Source organism: Apiospora marii (assembly GCF_038362585.1).
Source record: "Apiospora marii strain CBS 49790 chromosome Unknown utg000001l_segment0_segment0, whole genome shotgun sequence".
NCBI lineage: Eukaryota > Fungi > Ascomycota > Sordariomycetes > Amphisphaeriales > Apiosporaceae > Apiospora > Apiospora marii.
Window position 1 is genome coordinate 149,683 of NW_027117372.1, and position 20,980 is coordinate 170,662.

At 53.0% G+C, this 20,980-nt stretch overlaps 8 protein-coding genes across 8 annotated transcripts; 2 read left to right on the top strand and 6 right to left on the bottom strand.

The window, feature by feature from the left end:
- Positions 1-1,462: 1,462 nt before the first annotated feature.
- PG985_000047 (cytochrome P450) lies at positions 1,463-3,398 on the top strand (the record flags this gene model as incomplete). Its single annotated transcript, XM_066819816.1, has 6 exons — positions 1,463-1,688; positions 1,792-2,009; positions 2,133-2,464; positions 2,537-2,662; positions 2,725-3,217; positions 3,276-3,398. The coding sequence occupies 6 exons, from the start codon at positions 1,463-1,465 to the stop codon at positions 3,396-3,398; spliced, it is 1,518 nt and encodes a 505-aa protein (XP_066690695.1).
- Positions 3,399-4,106: 708 nt separating this feature from the next.
- PG985_000048 (uncharacterized protein) lies at positions 4,107-6,546 on the bottom strand (the record flags this gene model as incomplete). Its single annotated transcript, XM_066819817.1, has 5 exons — positions 4,107-4,280; positions 4,630-4,835; positions 4,914-5,499; positions 5,971-6,099; positions 6,157-6,546. 5 exons carry the CDS (start codon positions 6,544-6,546, stop codon positions 4,107-4,109), a joined length of 1,485 nt encoding a protein of 494 aa, XP_066690696.1.
- A 1,032-nt stretch (positions 6,547-7,578) lies between these two features.
- On the bottom strand, positions 7,579-9,486 carry PG985_000049 (uncharacterized protein; the record flags this gene model as incomplete). Its single annotated transcript, XM_066819818.1, has 6 exons — positions 7,579-7,687; positions 7,771-7,999; positions 8,100-8,486; positions 8,550-8,688; positions 8,750-9,320; positions 9,443-9,486. The coding sequence occupies 6 exons, from the start codon at positions 9,484-9,486 to the stop codon at positions 7,579-7,581; spliced, it is 1,479 nt and encodes a 492-aa protein (XP_066690697.1).
- A 476-nt stretch (positions 9,487-9,962) lies between these two features.
- Positions 9,963-10,361, bottom strand: PG985_000050 (uncharacterized protein; the record flags this gene model as incomplete). Its single annotated transcript, XM_066819819.1, has 1 exon — positions 9,963-10,361. One exon carries the CDS (start codon positions 10,359-10,361, stop codon positions 9,963-9,965), a length of 399 nt encoding a protein of 132 aa, XP_066690698.1.
- A 357-nt stretch (positions 10,362-10,718) lies between these two features.
- PG985_000051 (Mg2+ transporter zinc transport protein) lies at positions 10,719-14,817 on the bottom strand (the record flags this gene model as incomplete). The annotated part of the gene is made up of 2 exons (XM_066819820.1): positions 10,719-10,912; positions 11,004-14,817. The coding sequence occupies 2 exons, from the start codon at positions 14,815-14,817 to the stop codon at positions 10,719-10,721; spliced, it is 4,008 nt and encodes a 1,335-aa protein (XP_066690699.1).
- Positions 14,818-16,793: 1,976 nt separating this feature from the next.
- PG985_000052 (uncharacterized protein) lies at positions 16,794-17,345 on the bottom strand (the record flags this gene model as incomplete). Its single annotated transcript, XM_066819821.1, has 1 exon — positions 16,794-17,345. The coding sequence occupies one exon, from the start codon at positions 17,343-17,345 to the stop codon at positions 16,794-16,796; it is 552 nt and encodes a 183-aa protein (XP_066690700.1).
- A 1,371-nt stretch (positions 17,346-18,716) lies between these two features.
- Positions 18,717-19,037, bottom strand: PG985_000053 (uncharacterized protein; the record flags this gene model as incomplete). Its single annotated transcript, XM_066819822.1, has 1 exon — positions 18,717-19,037. One exon carries the CDS (start codon positions 19,035-19,037, stop codon positions 18,717-18,719), a length of 321 nt encoding a protein of 106 aa, XP_066690701.1.
- Positions 19,038-20,234: 1,197 nt separating this feature from the next.
- PG985_000054 (uncharacterized protein) lies at positions 20,235-20,894 on the top strand (the record flags this gene model as incomplete). The annotated part of the gene is made up of 1 exon (XM_066819823.1): positions 20,235-20,894. The coding sequence occupies one exon, from the start codon at positions 20,235-20,237 to the stop codon at positions 20,892-20,894; it is 660 nt and encodes a 219-aa protein (XP_066690702.1).
- Positions 20,895-20,980: the final 86 nt, after the last annotated feature.

A 20,980-nucleotide genomic window follows, 5' to 3' on the forward strand; every position in this document is an offset into this window, starting at 1 on the left:
CCCAACAGGAGCAGCAAGATTGGCCCTGCGCCCTTGCAGAATATCTTTGGTGAGTCTCCATCGAGCTGCAGACACGCAAGCAGTTCGGTTGGAAAGTGAGCAGAAGCTGAGGTGCCTCGGTTGGAGCGATATTGGACAACTATTGGCATGCATGGCTGGGAATGCAGAGTGACGATAAAATGACTGTCCCCCTTTTGAAACCAAAGTGATGCGTCGCACCCTACCATCCTTTTATCTGCTCAGCTCGGCAGTTTGAAAAAAGTCGACAACTCATTTCCAAACATACGGTCTCTCAAAACGATCTTTGGTCGTTGATTGAACAGACCCGGCTCATAGCAAGTTGGGATATCCCTCCTCAGCAGTCAGTCCCCTGCAACTGTAGGGCGCCAAAACCCCTCCCCACCCAGGGTCCCAAAACGGCTCGTCACATCTGACAGGTTACACCACCCATGCGTCTCCAACGTTATTTTTGGTCTCAATTGGTATTGCTTCTCCGGGCTTATGCTGGGACCGAGATCTCTTTATAGGCCCCGGAAATGCTGCAGGCCGCTAATCCCAAGATCGATTGGGCGGTGGCCAATAAAACAGGGAACAGTCGGCTTCCTTGCCTTTTTCCACCATGCTTCTCCGTTACAGGTAGAGTAGTCGTGCTGGGATGCCGACCCCTCCCCAGCCCAATCGTTGGCAACGGTGTGGGTTTTGGGGGGTCGGGGGGGTTCCCGGGACAGGGGTCTCGGCTATTCGCCAAGCTACCCATGCATGAGCAGGAAACCCGAACTGGTCATTTATGATAGAAAAGGAAAACCCATGCGCCCAGCGCTCGAGCTGAAGAAGGAGCTAGCACCGCACCACTGAATGTCCGGCATACCGGAAGCAGAACGCCATTGGCTTTTCTCAAGTTTGCAATGCGAAGATGTTTGCTCGATCATGATTGAGATGCCAGCTGCTTTCTTTTGTCGTGACGCCTACTGTCCACGCTCGCATGGTGGCTTGCCGGAACGACGCAAACTCGTCGCTAGCAGGTTTGGAAAACAGGTAACAGTTGTGCTATGGATTTCTGATTCTGTGCGTGGGCGTCGTCGGTGGAGGTGGAGTCGATATGGAGAGCCCACCCATCCCGATCCATGTAACCCCCCTCCCAATCCCGAATGCTACGCCGTTGATGGTGGGCTCGCTCTCCAAACACGATGGTGCGGGACCTTGGAGGCACCTCGCCTTCTGCACATGCTCGACATGGCTCCTGATAGCGAACGGGAACAAAGAGAAAAGAGGTCCTTGCAGCCGACCCCTATATCGAAAAGGAAAATTGTGACTGCTTGCCTTAATTTCTGTCATTCCTCGTTTTTGCCCCGACTTGACTTGCATTCTGCATTTCTCTCACATATGCTCCCCCAAGCAACAAATCAGTCGACATTATTGACGACTCCAACTCCAGGCAGCAAGCAGATCGACCATACATACCATGGCCCAAGTTACCATCCTTTATGGAGCCGTCAGCACCGGATCCTTCGTCTGGGATCTGCTGCTGCTGTTGGTTATTGGTTACACTGCCCAGGCGCTCTGGAGCTGGCGCAGGCTGAGCCACGTCCCCGGCCCCTTCTTCAACTCCCTGTCCTCGCTACCGTTGCTTCGCGTCAATCTGAGCGGTCACTCGCATTCCAACCTGAGTGACTTGACCAGCAAATATGGTGAGTGATTTCCCTGTTTTCTCTAATCTCTCTGAAAAAGGGATCTTCGGGGATACGTGTGTGTGTGACGAATGGGTCGCCTAGATTGACTGACCATGTGCAGGCTCCTTGGTTCGTATCGGCCCCAACACGGTCATCACGACAGACTTCCGGCACGCCCAGCGCATGGAGGCCCTCAAGTCGCCTTATCGGAAGGGCCCGTGGTATGGGACGTTCCGCTTTCAGAAGGGCAAGGACCATTCCTTTTGCATGGTGGATGAGGAAAAGCATGCAGCCCTGCGGACCAAGATTGGCCCTGGCTACTCGGCCAGCAACCTCGTGGTAAGTCCGACGAAAACGAAAGAGTCCCCACCCACCCCGGATTCATGACTCATGGTTGGACAGCGGCCCCAGCCGTCCCAGATAGCCGTGTGGGACTGACATGGCATGGTGTGCTGGTTACAGGAAGAAGCAATCGACCGCCAGCTCTCGCGCCTCATCGACCTCGTCGATCGCAAGTACCTCTCCACCCATGGCGCCTATCAGCCCGTCGACTTCGCCGTCCTGTCGCAGCTGCTGTCCATCGACATCGTGGGCGACATGTGCTACGGCAAGCCGTTCGGCTTCCTGGACGACGGCAAGGACATTTATGATTGGGTCAAGTGGAACGAGGGTTTCTTCCCCATTGCCTCAACCGCCGCCACCCTGCCCATCCTCTCCAAGATTGTCCAGACTTGGCCCATGTCGGAGCTGCTGCCGAAGCCGCGGGATGCGGTGGGTCTTGGGCGCTTTATCAAGTAAGACTCCTTTTGCCTATGGAACATAATGTGACGATGGATTGCTGACGCTTCTATATCGTGGCCTCACAGGTTTGCTCAGGACAGCGTCGATGAGCGCTTCGGGCCTAACGCAGAGGTGCGCCGCGACATGATTGCCATGTTTCTCAAGCACGGCGCCAACAAAGATGAAGCGACGGGAGAGGCGCTCGTGCAAGTGTAAGCTGACCCATGTCCGTCCATCGTCTTGTACCGGACTTCTAACTTGAACATGCATTTAGCGTGGCTGGTACCGACTCCGTCGCCGTGGCGATTCGCATGACACTACTTTATGTCCTCACCGCCCCGCGTGTGTACAATCTGTTGTTGGCTGAGCTCGACGGCGTTGCACGGACCGGGGAGATCTCGACGCCGATACGCGATACCGAGGCGAAGCGCCTGCCGTACCTTCAGGCTGTCATCCGCGAAGGCCTGCGCGTCTTCCCGTCCCTGACGCCGCTGCTCGCCAAGTCGGTGCCCGTCGAGGGCGACACCGTCGCGGGCCACTTCCTCCCGGGCGGCACTGAAGTTGGTATCGACGGCTGGGGAATCCTACGTAGCCAAGAGTACTGGGGCCCCGACGCGCACGCCTTCCGACCCGAGCGCTGGCTCGACGCGGACAAGGAGCAGCTCGAGGCCATGTCGGAGTGCCTCGAGATCCTGTTCGGGTACGGCAAGTATAAGTGCCTTGGCCGGGGCATCGCGATCATGGAGATCAACAAGGTTCTGCCCGAGGTAAGTCTGCTGTCTGTGATCTGGCGTATTGTACACTGCTAACCCTTAACCGTCTCAGTTGCTGAGGAGATACGACTTCACCATCCTCGACCCCACGGCGCCGATCAAAAAGATGCACAGCGCGGCGTTCTGGCTGATGACGGATTTCTGGGTGACACTTGCACCGAGGCGTTCAGGTTGATTACGGCGCACGTACAGGCCTCTATGGGTTTCTTCTTCTTTTTTATTTCTTCTCCGGGAAAAAGGGCAACAACGGTTTGGAGTACGGGGTGCATTGGGGGCGTCCCTTTTGTTTTGCTATTTTTTCAATTCCAAGTAGGTACGAGGCGTACCAAGCCTCCAGCTTGCTACAGCATGTTATCAGAGAACCACATGATATCATGTAGTATGAAATTTGAAAGTACACAGTTGCTTCGTCGCGCATGACCGGGACATCTTGGTATGAATGACATTAAAATAAGCATAGGGCCTATGCGCTTAAGGTTCGTATCTGCAGACGGCACGGCACAGCGGGCTGGTGCAGGGAAAAACATGGCATGACAGACGCGCTAGTGTCGTAGCTGCGTGCGACGGTTGACGACGGTTGACAATTACGTAGTCTGCCTGCGCGATGTTGCTGCCCATCACCTTCTGGATCCAGTGACACGGCCAGCAGAGACAAGTGCTGTCAAATGGAGAAGATGGATTAAGCAGTTGAGTACGAATTGACCATATGTATCCCTTTCAGGAGCTGGTCGCGGAATGGTCCCATTAGGGGCTGCACTCCACATAACTTCTTATCGATAGTCGTAGCTCTCGCACCAGTGGATTTAGTCCCGATTTCTTAATCTTAGATTGAGATCTTAGATAGCCTCCCTAGCAGTGTGCATAAGTAATAGCATGTACAAAATTATTCAACATGACCAAGCAACCAATGACTTCCCATGCCCTCAGCCCCAACGAGCTGGAAGTCTGGTATGAGTGATACATCCGCGTAGATGCCCCCATGGTGCCAGCATTCCTGGTCGAAACCGTTGATAGTGACATACTCGACCATCGCTTGGTTGAAAGCGAAGTCCAGAATCTCAGAGTGCATGCAGCCCAGGAATTTTGCGCCCCGTGCCGAGATATAATGGACAACTGGCCAATGACATCAGATTTCCTCTGGGAATGCGAGTCCACCATCGCTACTCAAGCACACCCCCATGGGCTCATGGACCTGGCTCTCTGAGGACATACTCTGGTGAAGGGGGCGAATATGAACGGTGAACCAGGATGGGCAGAAGACCGGGGATGAAACAAGATCGTGGAGCGCTATTCCAAAACCAATTTGACATATGGGTCTGACAGGTTGCCCACCTTGGCCGGGGTCGCCGCGCGAATGCAGGAGGCCACAGGCGACCATTACTTGGCAGGCGTTTGGATAAACTCACTTCCTTTTGACGGCCTTCTTTGGAAACCTCAAACGGATGAGCAGAGGGGAGCTTCGCGGCACTACGTTGTCTGAGGGCACGAGGGTGCGGCGAAGAGGATGGGGAAGTGCGATGTATAGGGAGTTCTGTAGCCTGAGTCTCTGTGTAACCTAGAGTATTGAGGATGGAGGACCATATCGTGCCCTCGAACAGCCATCGCAGCTGGTCTGAGATCAGAGAGAGTATTCCTAATCAAATGATACACACCCTCTGGGTCTGCGCATTGGTATACCACCTCAACTCACCACCAACTTGTCCGTAGAGTTCCGTGACCTCCTCCTCACCCAAGTAGACGCTTTTAGCGTTGTATTTGTGGACTCTTTGGTAAAGGCCGCGGCGCGTAATTGGGCTATAGGAGCCGACAGAGACTTGGTCTAGTAGTCCAACGCGCTCAAATTGTTGGTCTGTCTTCCGCAGTAGCATTTGCCGCTCAAAATGCCGCCTCGCAGAACCCTCGACGCGAGGTCCATATTGACCCAGGTCGGCCGCATAATACTCGCCTTTCGGTAAGGGTCGCTCGTCCCAGAAGCAGGGAACACCGATGTACCCGTCCTCGAAAGGGAAAAGTACTGGTGCATTGCTTTTGTTTTTCCCGATCTGCTTAAAGACCGGAGTCACCCGACAGAGTTTTGTGAAGATGACCAAACACCGTGGATGATCGGCGCCCCGATAGTCGAGGTTGAGCAGAGATTCGCGGCTGATCTCTTCCAGGCTGTCGCTTAAGAACCCCCAATTGAATCTTGGTTGTAAGTCTCCATCATGCCATTGGACTTCGCCAGCCCAACCGACCCATGACCAACTCGGGAACTCTGGTCGTCTTTGGCCGGGTGTCTGGTGTGACCATGTTAGGTCCAATGCGAAATCCTCCATGCTTACCAGTTTATATAAGGGGGTGCCCCACACGTGACGTATAAGAATGAAATCCAGCGAAAGTTCCATGTAGTAATGAATAACCCCCAAGAAGGCGTTTAAAGAGTCTGATGGATATGTAAGATAGCGTTGAGTGTACATCGCAATATCGTTTCGCAAGGTTGACGGGCCGGGGTTGTGTTTGTACTGGGGTATATCAAAGTCTTTCCCGGACGTATTCAAGGGCGACCCCTCTGCTTTTCTGGACCTGCTGCAGAGATATAATACTTGATTCTCGGTGAATATAAGCCGTCTCCGCGAAAAATCACTTTCTTGATAGGTCCATGCTCTAGTGAACCAGGTCGTGCTCATAACATTGTAGTCCTCAAATACGGTTATCTGAATGAGGCGAAGATTGCCCAACTCGAGGTTGATTTGTTCTGGTCGACTTACAGACACACCTGGGAGTCCGTACTCTGCGTCACTGCCTGCGGCAGCTATAATCGTGACAAAGGCACCGGAATATATCCTGTGCATCTGGTTAAAGATGTGTTGATTGTGCGTAGCGTCTTGGTCAATACACTAAATTCTCGTATCAATGACTTGGTGTATATGCAACAATAAGGCATTTTGACTCACATATCGGTCAACCCAGATGTACCTGGATCCAAGCGCCCTTGTCACACTGATGCTGTCTTGTACAACCTTTGGAAACTTTGTGGTTCCCTTTTTCTTAGAACTACCCCACACGTACGAGAGGGCAAAGTATCGACAGTTGGGAGGTGCCACAACGACCCTATTCGTTATGCAGTCGATGACCTTCAATCCTACCATCTGGGTTCGATCTTCCCGGCATCCATCATGAGTCGACGAACAATCGCTGATCATGTTGCCTATTTGATGCATATCGATTGCGTTTGGCGCTATAGTGCGAGGGTAAAGCGCGTCCTGGAGAGTGTCGTCGTGGGGCCCACGAGCATCAACAGCAATATAGCTGTTACTGAAATGGGTCAAGTCTCCAACGACCATACTGAGCACCGATGTAGGTACCAAGTGCAGAATGGGGTATACCGTTAATCCCAAACCAGAGTCGAAATTCCGAGGTACGAGATCGGTCACGGGGCTGCATATCAGAGAACACCGGCTACTCTCCAAATTTTCGTCGGTGGCAATGAGGCTTCCCAGAGCTCGGCAAAGCTTGCAGTTTGATTTTTGAAGCTCCGCGACGGGTAGTGTATTGGACCATATCAGTCTTCTCTGCTTTCTGACATTTTCAGCTCGACTGGAATCGTAAATCATGATCTCTTGTAACATTGTCCATGGTATCGACCTGCAGGCCGTACAAACACCAGCCGCGTGGCTTTGTCTGTATTTTGGGAGTAGGTATGGGCGTATTCTGGCCAACTGTTCTTCAAGGCCACAGATGGTTCTATACATATTATCTCGGATTGGATTGGGGAGTCCTGCGTGTAGCAAAGGACGTGATATTTGTCGGCGCCACCAATTATTCGTAGGGCTGTCCATTACGAGCTCGGTTTACACCAGAGTTTGATGATACTAGTAGTATCTCCCTGTAGTAGTTGTTGTATACAATGGGCAGGGTTGAGGTGTTGTGGCTACCCCTAGTAGTTGAAGTCGCCTGGCGATATTTGAGGTGGCACCAAATCGTTAGTGCTGAGATTTGTAATGTTGACAGGAAGAAGTGTGGAGCTACAATCCAAAAAACGCAAGCAACATTTTGGCATATGAAGACCAGGCTGTGCACAAAACAATGCTCGGCAGATCGAGATCGACTGAGAGTGGTTAGTGATTTAGGCAGAATGGGTGTCGGGTGTAGTACAAGGTCTCCACATCACACATGTGCGGGGGCCAAGTGGCATGAGAGCAAGCACAAAGCCAAACAATCAACCAGCCAGGACTGTGCAAGGGGTTACAGTAGCCATCCCACACGCGTTCGTGTGCATCCTATTGCTTGAAAACTTGATCCAGTTGTTGAACTGCTCCTCATTACAGCCCCTTTAGAATGGATCGTTGGAAACTGCATGATACGTACATCTGACTTCAGAGCTTTGTATCTGCAGGCGTGCCGGTCGGTACTTTTGTACTTTCGCTCCCAACGGCCAAGCCACCCTTTTCTGCCTCGTAAGGCTTCCGACCATACACCACCCAACTGCACAGAATCGTCATCATTAGTTTCTCAAAGTCAAATTTCCAAGGTAGGAAAAGTCATCGGGATCACATTGTCATACTTACACCGGGAAGTAAGCGTGTATAGCTGGACTCAGCAGATCTACGCGGAACCGGTCGGCGAACTCGTCAATCTGCTCTTGGGTGTATCCCAGAGCCCGGAAGAGCTTGTAGGACATGCCGTTGACATTGTCGTAGAAGATGCGCTGCGTCACCCGGCCCGTCTCCTTCAGCCGGGCGCTCTGGGGCCACGGCCCGAGGGGCCCGGCCATCTTTCGCTCCACGACATCGACGACTATCGCATTTCATTGGGGGTTAATTGTAATGATTACTTTCGAAGGGAAACTGACTCTCCCTGGCTTAGAATTTAGCATAAGAAAGTCGGGGAGACTTACAGCCAACCTCTTCGAGCCACTCCTTGTAGTGCATACTGACCCGGACATCACGACCGCTTGCCGCGGCCCCGGCCATGATCAGCCTGCCCCATTCCTCCAAAGTGGTACCCCGGGTGCTCCCGTCCATGGAGAGGACGTCGACGGTGGTGTCGTGGTACTCGACCCAGCCGCCCGGCTCGAGGTTCCCAAAGGCCTGCGCCATGACGGCCTTGGGCTGGTCGAAGCAGCTCATGACGTGGCGGGCGTGGATGTAGTCGAACTTTGGGGGCCCGAACTCCCAGGTGTCCTCGGCGTCGTCGCGGATGAACTGCACATTGCCCGGCGGGTGTTCGGGCTGGATCTTGCTTAGATCGGTGCCGATTACTTCGCAGTCGGGGTGTTCGCGCGCTAGGCATTTGCATCATCAGTATTGTGACCGTGCTCGCTTACTTCAAGAAGTCTGCAACACACCAAAGTCCATGGCCCAGATGCCCGTGCCCGTAGCGAGATCCAAGACGCGCTTGGGCGACTGAATGGGCGCGAGGTACAGCCTGTTACTCATCATGACGGTGGTGGCATAGTGCCCCATGTCCAGACGATCTTGTTCTGCCTGCAGTCGTTCTGTAAGCAGCTGGCTACCGCGTGTTGCTTCAGGTCGCCGCCTTACGTACCGCGTCGTTTGGGGCGAAGTACCTGCCCTCCTTGTATCCGTGGTAGGTTCTCCCGTTGTCTTCGGTGACCGAGTTCGGCTCCACGACGGACGAGCCGCTGGACTCGCGATGCCATTCGCCCGGCATCCACGCCTCCGGCGGCAGGCCGCTCTGGCTGGGAGGAAGCGCCACGGGCGAAACGAGGTCGCTTCTTTGGTAGAAGGGATCGATGACGGGATAGTCCTCGGGGAGGAGGTCCTGAGCTGTCCAGGGCGTCATCCTCTCTACCTCAGGTAGCTGCGCCGCGCCGACTGCAGCAGCTGACGCAGGGACCTGGTGGGAAGCGCTGCCGCCCGAGGATTCATCACCCCCCTGTTCTGTTTTGATCGGCTGAGGGTTATGCGACATCGTGAGGTTGGCGCATGTGTGAGACCAAATGAAAACTAGTGATGCGAAGCAGGAAATAATGACTGGGTCCTTGGCGAACTCTGCGGGGTCGAAGGGGGATTTCGAGGTGCCATTTGCCGGCCAAGCGAGACGGATGTATGCATGGATGCGCACTGCATGCAGCCGGCGACCCAACGCCAACATACTATTGGTACCATATAGTTTCTTTTAGCCGGAGGAACCCAGCATCCTACCTTGCTGTTGAATAGATGGGGTCGGATCGCTGCCAGTATGGCAAGACGATCGCCCTACATACTTAAATCTTACCTAGTACAAGGAAAAGCGAAGATATCAAAGAAAGCGAGCTTCATTGCTAGTAAGCCCCTGCTGCGGGACGTCAGAAGTCTGTCAAACATCTATGATATTAAGAAACAGATATGATTACGTGACATGATTTGGGAAACTGAGAGGTTGGCAATATGGTTTCTGAGTGTAATATAAGCTTTGACAATGAAAGTCTACAATTTCGATGTGAAGACTCTGGCCGTAGAAGAGTATACAGGGGGAAAAGGTTTGGGGACCCGTCTCCAAGCGATAGTGAGTTCGCAACGGTGAATGCGGCTGGTGGTTGGTTATACGACAGTAGACCACACTCTGACTCGAGGTGCCTTGACAAGTAGAGATTTGATACATTTCGTACATCTTGCAAGCTAACTTCTGCAGTAGCAAAGTATCAAGCCACATGCATGTGTCAGTTGCTAGCCTTGTGTCAGAATCTGCTAGACTCCCTTTCTAAGGCCCCCTCCACCCTTGATTCGAACACCCTCCCCCTTTCACAGCCCCCTGCTCACTTGCGGCCCCGCTCCTTCGCCTTGACCACCGCCTCAAAGTACTTCGTCGTGAAGACGCCGCCCACGAAGCAGCCCACGACCCACTGGAACCAAGCCGCCCCGAACAGGGGCACACCGTGCTTGCGGAGCGGGCCCGCGGCGAAAGCGACGGTCTCGACGGCGTGCGCGCCGAACAGGAAGTAGAAGAGCGACTTCTGGACCCACCAGGCGGCGTTGTAGGCGGTCGGGTGGTGGCCCGAGAGGACCGTGTCGTAGAGCCTGGAGCCGGGCTCGATCAGGCCCGGGCGCGCGGACCAGTACATGACGGCGCCGCAGATGAGGGGGCCCCAGAGGGGGCGGCCGCCGGCGGGGACCGGGTAGGTGTTGATCTTGACGGGGGGGTTGGTGCTGCTCATTGTGGTGGTGGTGGTTTCGGTTGTGGGTTTGGGGGCGGGTTGCATGAGTCGTGTCGTGCGTCTGGATGTGGCTGGATTGGGAATGTAAAAGCAAATGGAAAGAAGAGCTTGGTGGCAGCAAGTGCGTTGCTCCATAAGCTGGTGAAACCCACTTAATATTTCGGGAGGTGACGAGCAACCCCTTGCTTCAAGTGGGATGGCATGTGCTACCCCTGCATATAACATCCGGTTCTGAGGCAGGGGGATAGTGATAATTGAAGGTAATTGAGTTGTGCAAAGTTCCAAGCTTGAGTTTATTGAAACGGTAGTAAGAAGTATGGCTCCGTCACTCGTCATGTCCTGTCGAAGCCTCTCCTTCTATCCTTCTATTTGGTCGAACTCAAGCTTCTTAGGAGGGGCAAGAGGTTGGGGCTCCTTGCGACCTTTCTTGGGCTCTTCCTTCAGTTTGAAGGGCCTCATGCTGTCACTTGGGCTCACGAGAGAGGCCATGAATCCTTGAAACAAGTCTTCGCTGGTGTCTGGGTTGTCTGGAAGATGCGACTTGAGTTTGTCTGCAAACACAGTTAGCCACCACGGTTCGGTAGGGTGTTTTTCTCTCCCGTCTTTTGGAGGCAAGCATCGGGTATAACTCACGCCAGAGACATTTCATGACATCCATCGCGTTGTAGGCCACAACTTGCACGAGCCACACGAAAAGGCAATACGGCAACAGAAAGAGCGCCAATACGACACTGGCCCCAGTCTTAACCGTCCACCGTTGATGCTTCATGTCCTGATAGGCCATGGAGACACGACGGGCCGGCTTTTCGATGAAAACATACGTCAGCCAAAACCATACGTACCACCTCGGCTGCTTCCTTTTCGTTTCCATGGCTACTGGCTGATTTTGACCCGAGTTGCCATCGGCGGGGGTAACGGCTTGGCCCTCGCGCTTCTCAGTTAGCTGGGCCAGGTAGCTATGCTCCATCGTCTTCTTGGACAGGTCGGGCAGCTTGCGAGAGATGCCGTTGGTGGTCAGGGCGAAGCCCGTGAGGATGAGCGCCACGGCCGCGACGATGGCCATGCTCCCAATCAGCTGCCCGTCGGGGACCTCGCTCATGCTGAAGATGCTCGCCGCGAAGCCGAGCGGCAGGAACACGACTGTCACGTACGTAAAGAAGCGGATGTTCTCGTCACTGCGCAGTCCGAGGTCGTTGCGGATCTGGTCCTGGCGGCTGATGAGGAGCTCTTTGAGCACCTTGATATCCGCCTTGAGCCGGCGCAGGTCCCGCACCTTGCTGTTGCTGGACCCGAGCCGCTTCTTGATCTCCCCGCTGTACTTGCGCTCGTCGTTCCGGGTCCAGCGTGGCCTCTCCGAGCCGCGCTCCCGCTCGCGCGAGTCCCACTTGGCGATCTCCGTGGTGATGTGCTCGAGCCGGTCTTCGACGACTTGCAGGGTCTCTTGGCACTTTTGCCAATGCTCGCTCGACGAGAAGTAGTCTCCGCTGTCCAGCGCGACCATGGAGAACACCTCGCCTCTCACCCCGAGCTCCGTCCGCACCCGCTCGTATATCTCCCTGGTGCTCGTGACCACTCTGGTCACAATTCTCTCGAAGAGGTACAGCTCGAGCACTTTGCGCTGCTTCCACTCCCGGTTCTTTGTCGAGCGCGAGCTCCAGCTGTCAAACGGCAGGTCCCATGCCTTTTCTGGGCCGTCGGATGGAATGTATTCGACGAAGTGGCAGGTCCAGTAGCGGTCGAAGAAGTCCCCGAAGAACCGGAACCCCATGGAGGCCTTGGTGAGATCGCTGGGGGTCTTGCTGGGAAACGATTCTCGAAAGGGCTTCGGTATGCCGATCGGCTCACTCTTTCCGGGCTCGAGGACCTGGAAGAAACTTATGTGCAGCTCCGTCTCCCACGTGTTCAAGTGCGGCGTCGTGTCGTCGAAGAAGTAGAGCTCGTAGTTGAAATGCCGGTCAAAGAACATGACCATCGGGTCACGCTCCACTTGGGGATTGCCCAAGTAACAGACCAGTGCGGTGATGATGGTGGCGTCCGAGAGCCAAACGAATCGTTTCTTGGCCTTCTTTGGCTTGCGCGGGACCTTGAATATTTCATGCCACAGATAATCGTTCCCGATTCGGTTTCCGTAGTATTCGTTGTCGTCGTAAGACTGGGCTTTCTGAACTCGGCCTTGAGAGAGTTTCTTCGTTGTATCCACCACAAATGCGCCGCGATGCTGATTGAATAAGACTTCGTTCGGTACAGCGAATGGTTTGGCCGAAAGCTCTTTGCTTTCTGGTATCACCTCGCTCTGCTGGGGTGTTCCAATAAAATCAGATCGCTTGTCCATAGCTGACGCAAGGTTGTCCATGTATCGTACTATTTCCCGGCGTATCTGCGGTTCGTTGGCAATTTTCTTTGAGATCTCATCCTTGATTCCTTTATATAGTGACCTGTGTTTCAAGAGTACTCGGGCCAACATAGCCTCATCTTCATTGAAGATATCCGCAATTTGTTCAGGGAAACCGGCAAGGTTGGATCCGACAAGCACGAAAACATCGACGTGCCGCCTCATAATAACTCTGAAGCGGCCCATTACTTCTCGGCGTTCCAAGTAGTTGTACATGGCTGGGATGCCCAGATCACTGGGAGTAATGCACTCTCCAGTCGGCGTTCCTGGCATCGGGTCGGACGAGGCATCGGTATGCGTGCGTATCTCGTACCACTTACGCGAGGACCTGGACGATGGCTGAGCAAGCAGACCTGGGCGGGGGTCATCCGTTGCGGTCGGATGGGACGCATAGATCGCGCCAATTTGCTCGGGATTCGAATCGGCTAGCTTCTCAAACGTTTTGAGTAACTGCCGTATTGACTCCTTCACAACCTGGAATCGCTGGTCTGCTGATGAAGGTTTTGTAAAACCGATGCCTCTGACAATCATCAATGCGATTCTAGCAAGAAGGTTGCGGTCCACTGTTAATCTTTCGCACAACTCCTTCTGGAGTTCTTCATCGTTCTGAACAATATCCAGGGTCATTTTCCACGGAGTGGAGAGCATGTTGGTCACCGCTTCGCGCAGATCAAGCCCTTCAATTAGGTAACTCATCATGAGGATATTGGCGTCCGCTCCAGAAGACAACGAACTGTCTTTTAGGAAGGCAGGGTAGTTGTAAAGCCATTCTTCTTCAATCTCGACGATGTTGGTGGAGTCCAGCAAGTGGTAGAACGGTTGTCGCTTTTTGAAAACGGTAGGTTTTCTGAGCGACTTGAACAGGTTGCCTGGTATACCTCCAGCTCCCGGATAGCCAGGTGCAACCAGAGGGTTGCCTTGCAGACCAGCAAACTCTGGCACCCTTTCGATGGCTGGGAGGTCCATGTATCCACCTACAGGGGTGGTGGCATTGGCCATGGAGTCGCGGTTCTTGCGCTTCTGGTCATTTTCGATCTGGACTCCGGTGATACGAGATGAGTTGACCAAAAGGATGTATGGGATCTCGAAGGTACAGTGAAAATGAAAGTCGCGATCTGGCTCCCTGAAAAAGCATATAGGCTTCTTTGTCGTAGCATCAAGCTGTCCGGCAAAAAGCCCATTTGGACTAGACGTTTCCAAAAGCGTCCTTAGCGAGCTTCTGAGGAGCTCCTGGGGAGTTCTTTTGTTGAGACTGTGCCCTCTGCAACCCATGACAACCGCCAGTGCATAACGTAAAGCATTGTCCCACTGATCTTCGTGGTTCTCGTCGTGGCGCTTTTGTGCGTCGATCGTCTCGAGCCACAAGTCGCGAAAAAGGGAGTTTTCCAGAGGAAAGGGGATGTCCGAGTCAAGAGAGTGGAAGAGGACGGTATCACGGGCGTGAAAAAAGAATCTGGTTTCTCGGCAGGATCGAGTTACCGCCAGCATCCTCTTTCCCGAAATGTCGTCGTTGCGAGTTGTGAAGTGGCGCAAGATTTCCCGCTGAACCTCTCGATGGGTGAATCTGTTTGCAGCCTTTTTGGATTCCTCGTTGTTCTTGAGGTGATTTGAAATGTCAGGATGATCAGTAACTTTGAGGGCGCGCCATATCCAAACGTGGTCATCCAAGCGAAAGGTAGGAAGTGTTTCGAACCCATGAGGCCACGCAAAGGACTTGCGATGTTCCTTTTCCTTTAGTTTCACCATCCAATTCCCGGCCGCACCTCTTATCGAGCACCTGACGGATGTTCCGGATTCCTGATGCAGCTCGGAATAGACGTCAGTCTTGATGATCTGAAATGCTGCATCGAGAAGGCTGTCTTTAGCCAGCCATGTCGAACTTCCGGAGCCGTTGATTGGCGTGCCGTTGACCCAGTAATTTGCCAGAAATCCTTCTTGGGGTGGCTTCTCTGCTATTATCCGAAGCCACTGCATATGACCTTGACAAACTTGATCGATTCTGTGGGCAAGATGTTGTGCGTACGGATCCTCGCTAAACCTGGGATTTTGAAGACGACGTTGCATTTCGACCAGAAAATTGAAAGCAAACCTATGCATGGCTGTGTAAGTCATACATCTGGCCTGAAAACATCTCGACCAACGAATTTGGTGACGTAAATCTGGCAGGAGGTCTCACTTACAAACTGGCTGATCCAGATATTCGGTGAAACGAGAGGTCTCCACAGGTTAAGGCAACTGGGACGATGTCTTCTCTTGTTACCTGTGCTTCTTGGTTCTCCGAGGATAGTTTCTGGATTGGGATTGAGCAAGTGGAGAGAATGTGCTCCAGATGCCTGCGAATCACGAACTCGATGTGTTCGGATGCACCCTGTGGGGTTTCTGGTAACGACTGAGGCTTCTTCCCATCGGGGCTGTTGCTTTGATTGTCGGAAAGACGTAAAGCCTCGGGGGATTGATTCTCCTCAGACAGAATTCTGTAGACGTCCATTGCATATGCAGGTATGATGAAGTTGGTCCAGGAGCGGCAAACCTCTTCTGTGAGAAGTATCATTCTGTATGCGACGACCAGTTCGGTAGAAGTCCTTCCTCCTTCACCAAGAGTGAGCTCGGAGTCCCAATCAGATATGTTTATTGCCGTGTTGTCTGACTGGGCGTTTGGCAAAGATGAGTTTGGTTGTCCCGCCCACCGGACAAGTTTCCCGTCCTGCATGATGGATACGATAACTGCGACTGACTCTTGTGTGATGCCCCCGTACACATGCTCATCAGTAATCCCATTCATGTTTGGAGCTTGTGGCTCTCCTTCTTCAAGATCGTGTTTCAAAATCCAACTGTATTGGTTGGGTCCAAGCCCTTGCTTATACCCGGTATGGGAGTCGTTGAAGATGTATGAGCCAGCCACATGGTCTAGATCACGGATCTCCATTATATCCTCGCCCACGGGCACCCGAAAACCCAGATGGACTTTGCCTGGGCCAGAATAGTCGACTCGAGTATGTTGCAAGACCAAGCCATCATGGACTAGCCACTGAGTCGTGGTTTGCAGTTTCGACTCTGTCGCTTCCATTTCTTTGGATGTCTTGAATCTTGGCCATCGATAATTAACCCATTCGAGGTCGGGAATCTCGCTAGGGGGCAAAATCCGCTCTCGTCCCTCTGCGGGATCTGACGAGGACGCCGTGAAGATCTGGAGGCCATAATGGTTTTCGAAGTCGTCTATGCCCTTTGCCCAGTCCTGCAATTGTGTTGTTCGATCCGTGACCCAATATGGCTCGTCACTAGTCTTTCGGTCTGCGGTGAACAGACCGGAGTGGCCGCGACCGATGTAGGCCCCGAATTGAATTAGATCCCCATATGAGCCGACCAATGCCGTCGTACCCCTATCACCGAAAGCCGACCAGGTCTCGGGATTAGGCGCATCCTTCCATGAAAATCCTTTGGGCTTGAACTCCGCGCGATTGGACAAAGATAACAGCTGTTGAAAGTTTGGAGAATCCTCCTCGGGGACACTTTCATTCTCCGACGGTTTGAAGATTTCAGATTGAATCTCGCTCATTGTAGCCATCGGGTTGCAAAGTGTTGAGCGAATGTTAAGCTGATGGTAGTAATGGCCGTGGACCACAGAGAATGGAGAAATCGCGGCAGTGCTCATAGAAATGAGGTGGCTGAATGTCAGCAAGACCCCAGACGGCCGAGGGCCAGAAAAGGAAGGCCAGTTGTCCGCCCCCAATTGCTACACTCAGCTGAGATCACCAACGCAACGCTACATCGTATGCATGCATTTATCAGCGAAAGCGGGGTAAACTTTTTTTTTTGCTGTAATTGATTGGTGGTGGCACGGCATGCGTACAAGCCGATACGTGAGATTATTGTCTGCATGTGCCTGAATGCAGACAGTCACCCCCATCCCGGCTATAGCCGTCGGTATGATTATGTAAAACTCGACAGAAGGGACGATAGAAACAAATATCACTCGCCTTGGATGTCACTCTCATACTCTGCAGCGAACAGGCCTAGACAAAACTCTGGGGTGGTTGATCTTACAACTCACACACCACAAGACACCGTACTTCTATGCTGACTCTGGTAAACGCTTTTGATCCGTCTTCCCTCAGCTCGAATGGCCCATGGGCGTATTGCGGATAGCTGAGCCCTTTCGCATCCACAGTCTGCTGACTGTCGAAACACTGGAACAGCAAAACATCCTTGGGGGTCATCCCACTCCAGTACCAAAACTCCTGCCCTTCCCTGTGCCTGACAGCCAAAGTCTCCCCAATATAGTCAGGATAGGCATGCCGAACATTGACCAAGTCGTCCGCTAATAGGGTACGAGAGTCTGCAAGCGCGAGCGGGTGATCGCGGACCAGCACCAAAGGCTTCCAAAAGTTGATGATGCGCAACCGCTTCTGCCCATTCGAAATCGTCTCCCAGTCTTCCTTCTCCAGGTGCCTCTTTGCGCGTCCCACTGCCCCTTTTGGTGACTGGTCAATGTGAATCTTCTTGACGTGGTTCGATGGGAGCTTCGTAGAGCGAGCGCGACGGAGAGTATAGTCGAAGAACACAACCTTTTCAGCGCCCGGTACCTGTCGCATGATGAGACGCTCTACAAATGGGAGATACTTCGCCTCGGTGTCTGCGTCCTGGCCAGCCTTCCTCCGCCCCACCGTGATAAGAGTCAGGCTCCAATGCGAAGGAGTGGACGTCCAGAGAAAACTCGCTCTCGAGCCCTTGGCAATCCTTGATCAGCACCTTGACCGGATTGTGCTCGTAGTGCCGCTTTCCTGATTTCTGTGTAGTTTCGGCGATGTATGCGGGACTCTGGTCTCCCTCCAGTTCGCTGTAGAAATGCAGTGTGCGAAGCAGGGGGCCCGAGTCGCAATTCAGAGTAGATGCCTCCATGATCCGCAATGTTACTTGAAGGCTTGTCCGAAACACAATCTCGCAGGTTGCGAGTAGAGACCGGGAAATGTCATGTTTTATAGCCAGGTGTTTGCCCTGTCTACTCTTTTTATCAAAGTGTGTCACGGCATGTACAAGTGACAACTTGAACAGGTCGTTATCCTGTAGGCTTGGCATTCGGAGTGTGGTGCAAGTATGACGAATGGCTCACGTGAAAGTAGAAGGCTGGTGGGACAGGTCAGATGAATTTGCCCTGTGTATGGATGTTTCACCGACATCCATATCCCTAAATCACAGATTAGTCCCTCTCAAGTGAATGACCACCAGTTCATTACGTCAGGACCTGATCAGATTATTCCATTAATCCTGTTCTTGGAAGGGGAGCCAAAGCTGCGTACCAGGCCACTCAACCAGCTAAGGTACTGCTTTGAGCTGCCCTGGCTCGTTGCAAACGGCAGGGTGTAGCGTCTCCGGTAGCTGAATGAAAGCATCGTGCGTGACCAGGAAGACTGGGCCATTCCCCCAACGAGCCGGTGAAGACTTCACATCGACAAGGGAAAACATAACATTGCGTTCAACTTTATATAAACTGGGATATGTAATCATGCCTACTGGTTGAAGCCCCTCGTCAAGTGAAAGCGACTTAACAGCCGCCAAGCATCTCACGAAAACGCATGGTATTAGGTCGGTAGACATGTGTCACAATGGTTTAGATTATGAAAGCTTGGTGATGAAGACGTGAAGTTTAGTTGACTTGTACTGGCAATGGATAAGTTGTGGTGCATGCCATGTAATTGAACGCTGTGTAGAGGCTCTGGTGGCCAAACACCAGGGTTTGAAGGGCCAGCTATGCTAATGGTGCATCAATGAAACTGACTTTCACTTCAATAGTTTATATTGAGATAACTGCATTGAATGTATCGTGCCTTGGAACTCCCAAAAGGCTGGCTATAAATTTATTCCATCTGCCGCAGGGTGGATTTCGCTCGTCGCGTCGTGTCAGAAACAACAGCACACACAGGCAAGTTCTATTCCGCACGCCTCAGAGGCCATTGTCATATTCTTCAGCAAGACCAATCGCCATCGTACTCCAAGACAGTAACGAAGCACATCCACGAATACAACTGAACCTCAACCCGCTCGCCAACATGGGTCAACCAAGCAAGCTCAAGGCCAACAAGAGCATCAAGAACTCCACAACCCACAGAAACACCCATGCTGCCAGCGGCGCCGGCGGCGGCTACGACCTCCCCAATCTCGGACAGGCCACCAGCGACAACAACAAAGGCCACGGCACCTACCGCGGCGAGCACAGCATGGCCGTGGCCGGACAGGACCTGCCCATCTACAAGATGAACAACCCGAATGGCAGCGGGGCCAAGCATGAAGCCATGGAGCCCCCCGCGTATTTTACGGGCTACGGTGCTGTCAAGAAGCCTAATTGGGCACCCTAGCTGGCTGGATGCATCTGTTTACACAATAACTTATACGGTAAGAAGCCAAAAGCTGTCTTTGTGCGAACACAATCGCTGACTGATCGCTCGAATTCGCTGTAGATGCTACGAAGATACGGACCAAGAACATTAATGACAGCACGAGCTGGCGTTCTGGGGTTTACGAAAACGGTGTGTTCTAGCACTAGGCCTGGGTATCTCATCATTGGTTTGCTATAGCGGTTTTGATAGCTGGGCATTGAAAACTTCCCTGATACATCTTATTCTCCCTATCGCGTGCTGCTTGCTGGTGATATGTACTTCTTCTCTGGAGGATTGGCCTAATGTAGTGATCCCTATAGCCGATCTGTTGTGTACATATGCTACGGAGTGTCAATGGTTTGTGAACCCCTTAGCAAACTGGTAGCACTTCATGAGTCACTATCAGTTCAATGAGCAGGGTTCCCAGTACAAGTAGCTCAGTCTGGACCAGGAGCCCCGATGTGACATGGAGTTCTGGGTTTACTCTTCATCTGTGAGCGAGAAGTGAAGCCGCCCATCTATAGTGCTCAGCTGTGAATGAATCGTGCTGGATGCTTAGTCGTGCAGTGACTGTCATAAGTTGGCTTACTTACCTCTAAGCATCTCTCTACTATAGTACGCCAGTAAATGACATTTCCGAAAATGGCATCGTGAGGAAATCGTGACCGGTGCAATGGATCGCATTATGGACTCACATATTTCTAAAGAAGGGCGTACATCCTACATTTTACGTGCATCTGTTACGTCAAATGGAAGTGAAGAATCCGTAGTGATCTACTAAAGAATATCTTGGTTTCTAGTTGAACGGTTCCTAACCATTCAATGCTTCAATTGAATGCAGCACTCATCCACTGCCCAGATGTTGCCTATAAATTCCTCCCTTCTCTACCTCATCTTCCCTCGAGATCTTTTCCTTCCCACAACTCTCCAGTCTTCTGGCAATCCGACAAGCTTTCGCTTTGCTTTCGACTCAACCACCTACAGAAAACACATCAGTCCACTTCCCTTTCCTGTGTCCTTCGTGACACATCATCACCTGCTACTACTAAGCCTCAATCATCCTACACTTTCACACTTCTTTCCCCTACTTCCTCCTTGTCAATCACAATGAGCAAGCAAACCCGCAAGACTCGCGGAGGTGGCGGCAACAAGGACCTCCCGCCCATCGACGAGGCCCTCCGCAATGCGGAGGCCTATGGCACCTACAGCAGCGGCTATCGCGCCTTGGACCGCGACCGGAACACTCTGCCCAACCCCAGCCGGTACAACTATCCTGGCCAGAAGTCCAACTTCCAGGACACCCTCGGCGGCTATGCCGGTGTCGACACCCTGGAGCCCTCCGCCACGGGCAAGTACTCGTCCACCACCGCCGGCTTCGACAAGTACGCCAATGACCGCAAGGCCAGTGGCGGAACCCCCGACTACGGCTACGCCGGCAGCGCTCAGGGCGCCCGCGACTTCAACGTCGGCTACCAGCGCCGCCAGCGCCCCCACGGTAGCAGCAGCCGTGACGAGAGCGGCACGAAGCATTCCTCCTCGAGCCAGCCCCAGTCCTCGAGCACCCACCATTCCTCCAGCACGCGCTCTGGCCAGCACCACTCCAGCTCCAGCTGCAAGGATCCCAAGGGCAAGGGAAAGAAGGACGATGACTACAGTGATGATGAGTACGACGACGCTGCCCCTCGCGGCTATGGCGGTACTTCCAGCGGTGGCGGCAACTACTACAGTAGCAGCCGCGCTAGTGGATACTACGGTAGCGCCTATTAGGTCGCCTCATCTACATTCACTTGATGTTGCCCTGGCGAAGATGCGAAAGTACGTTTGCTTTGACCACGACGTCCGACTCACAGCTT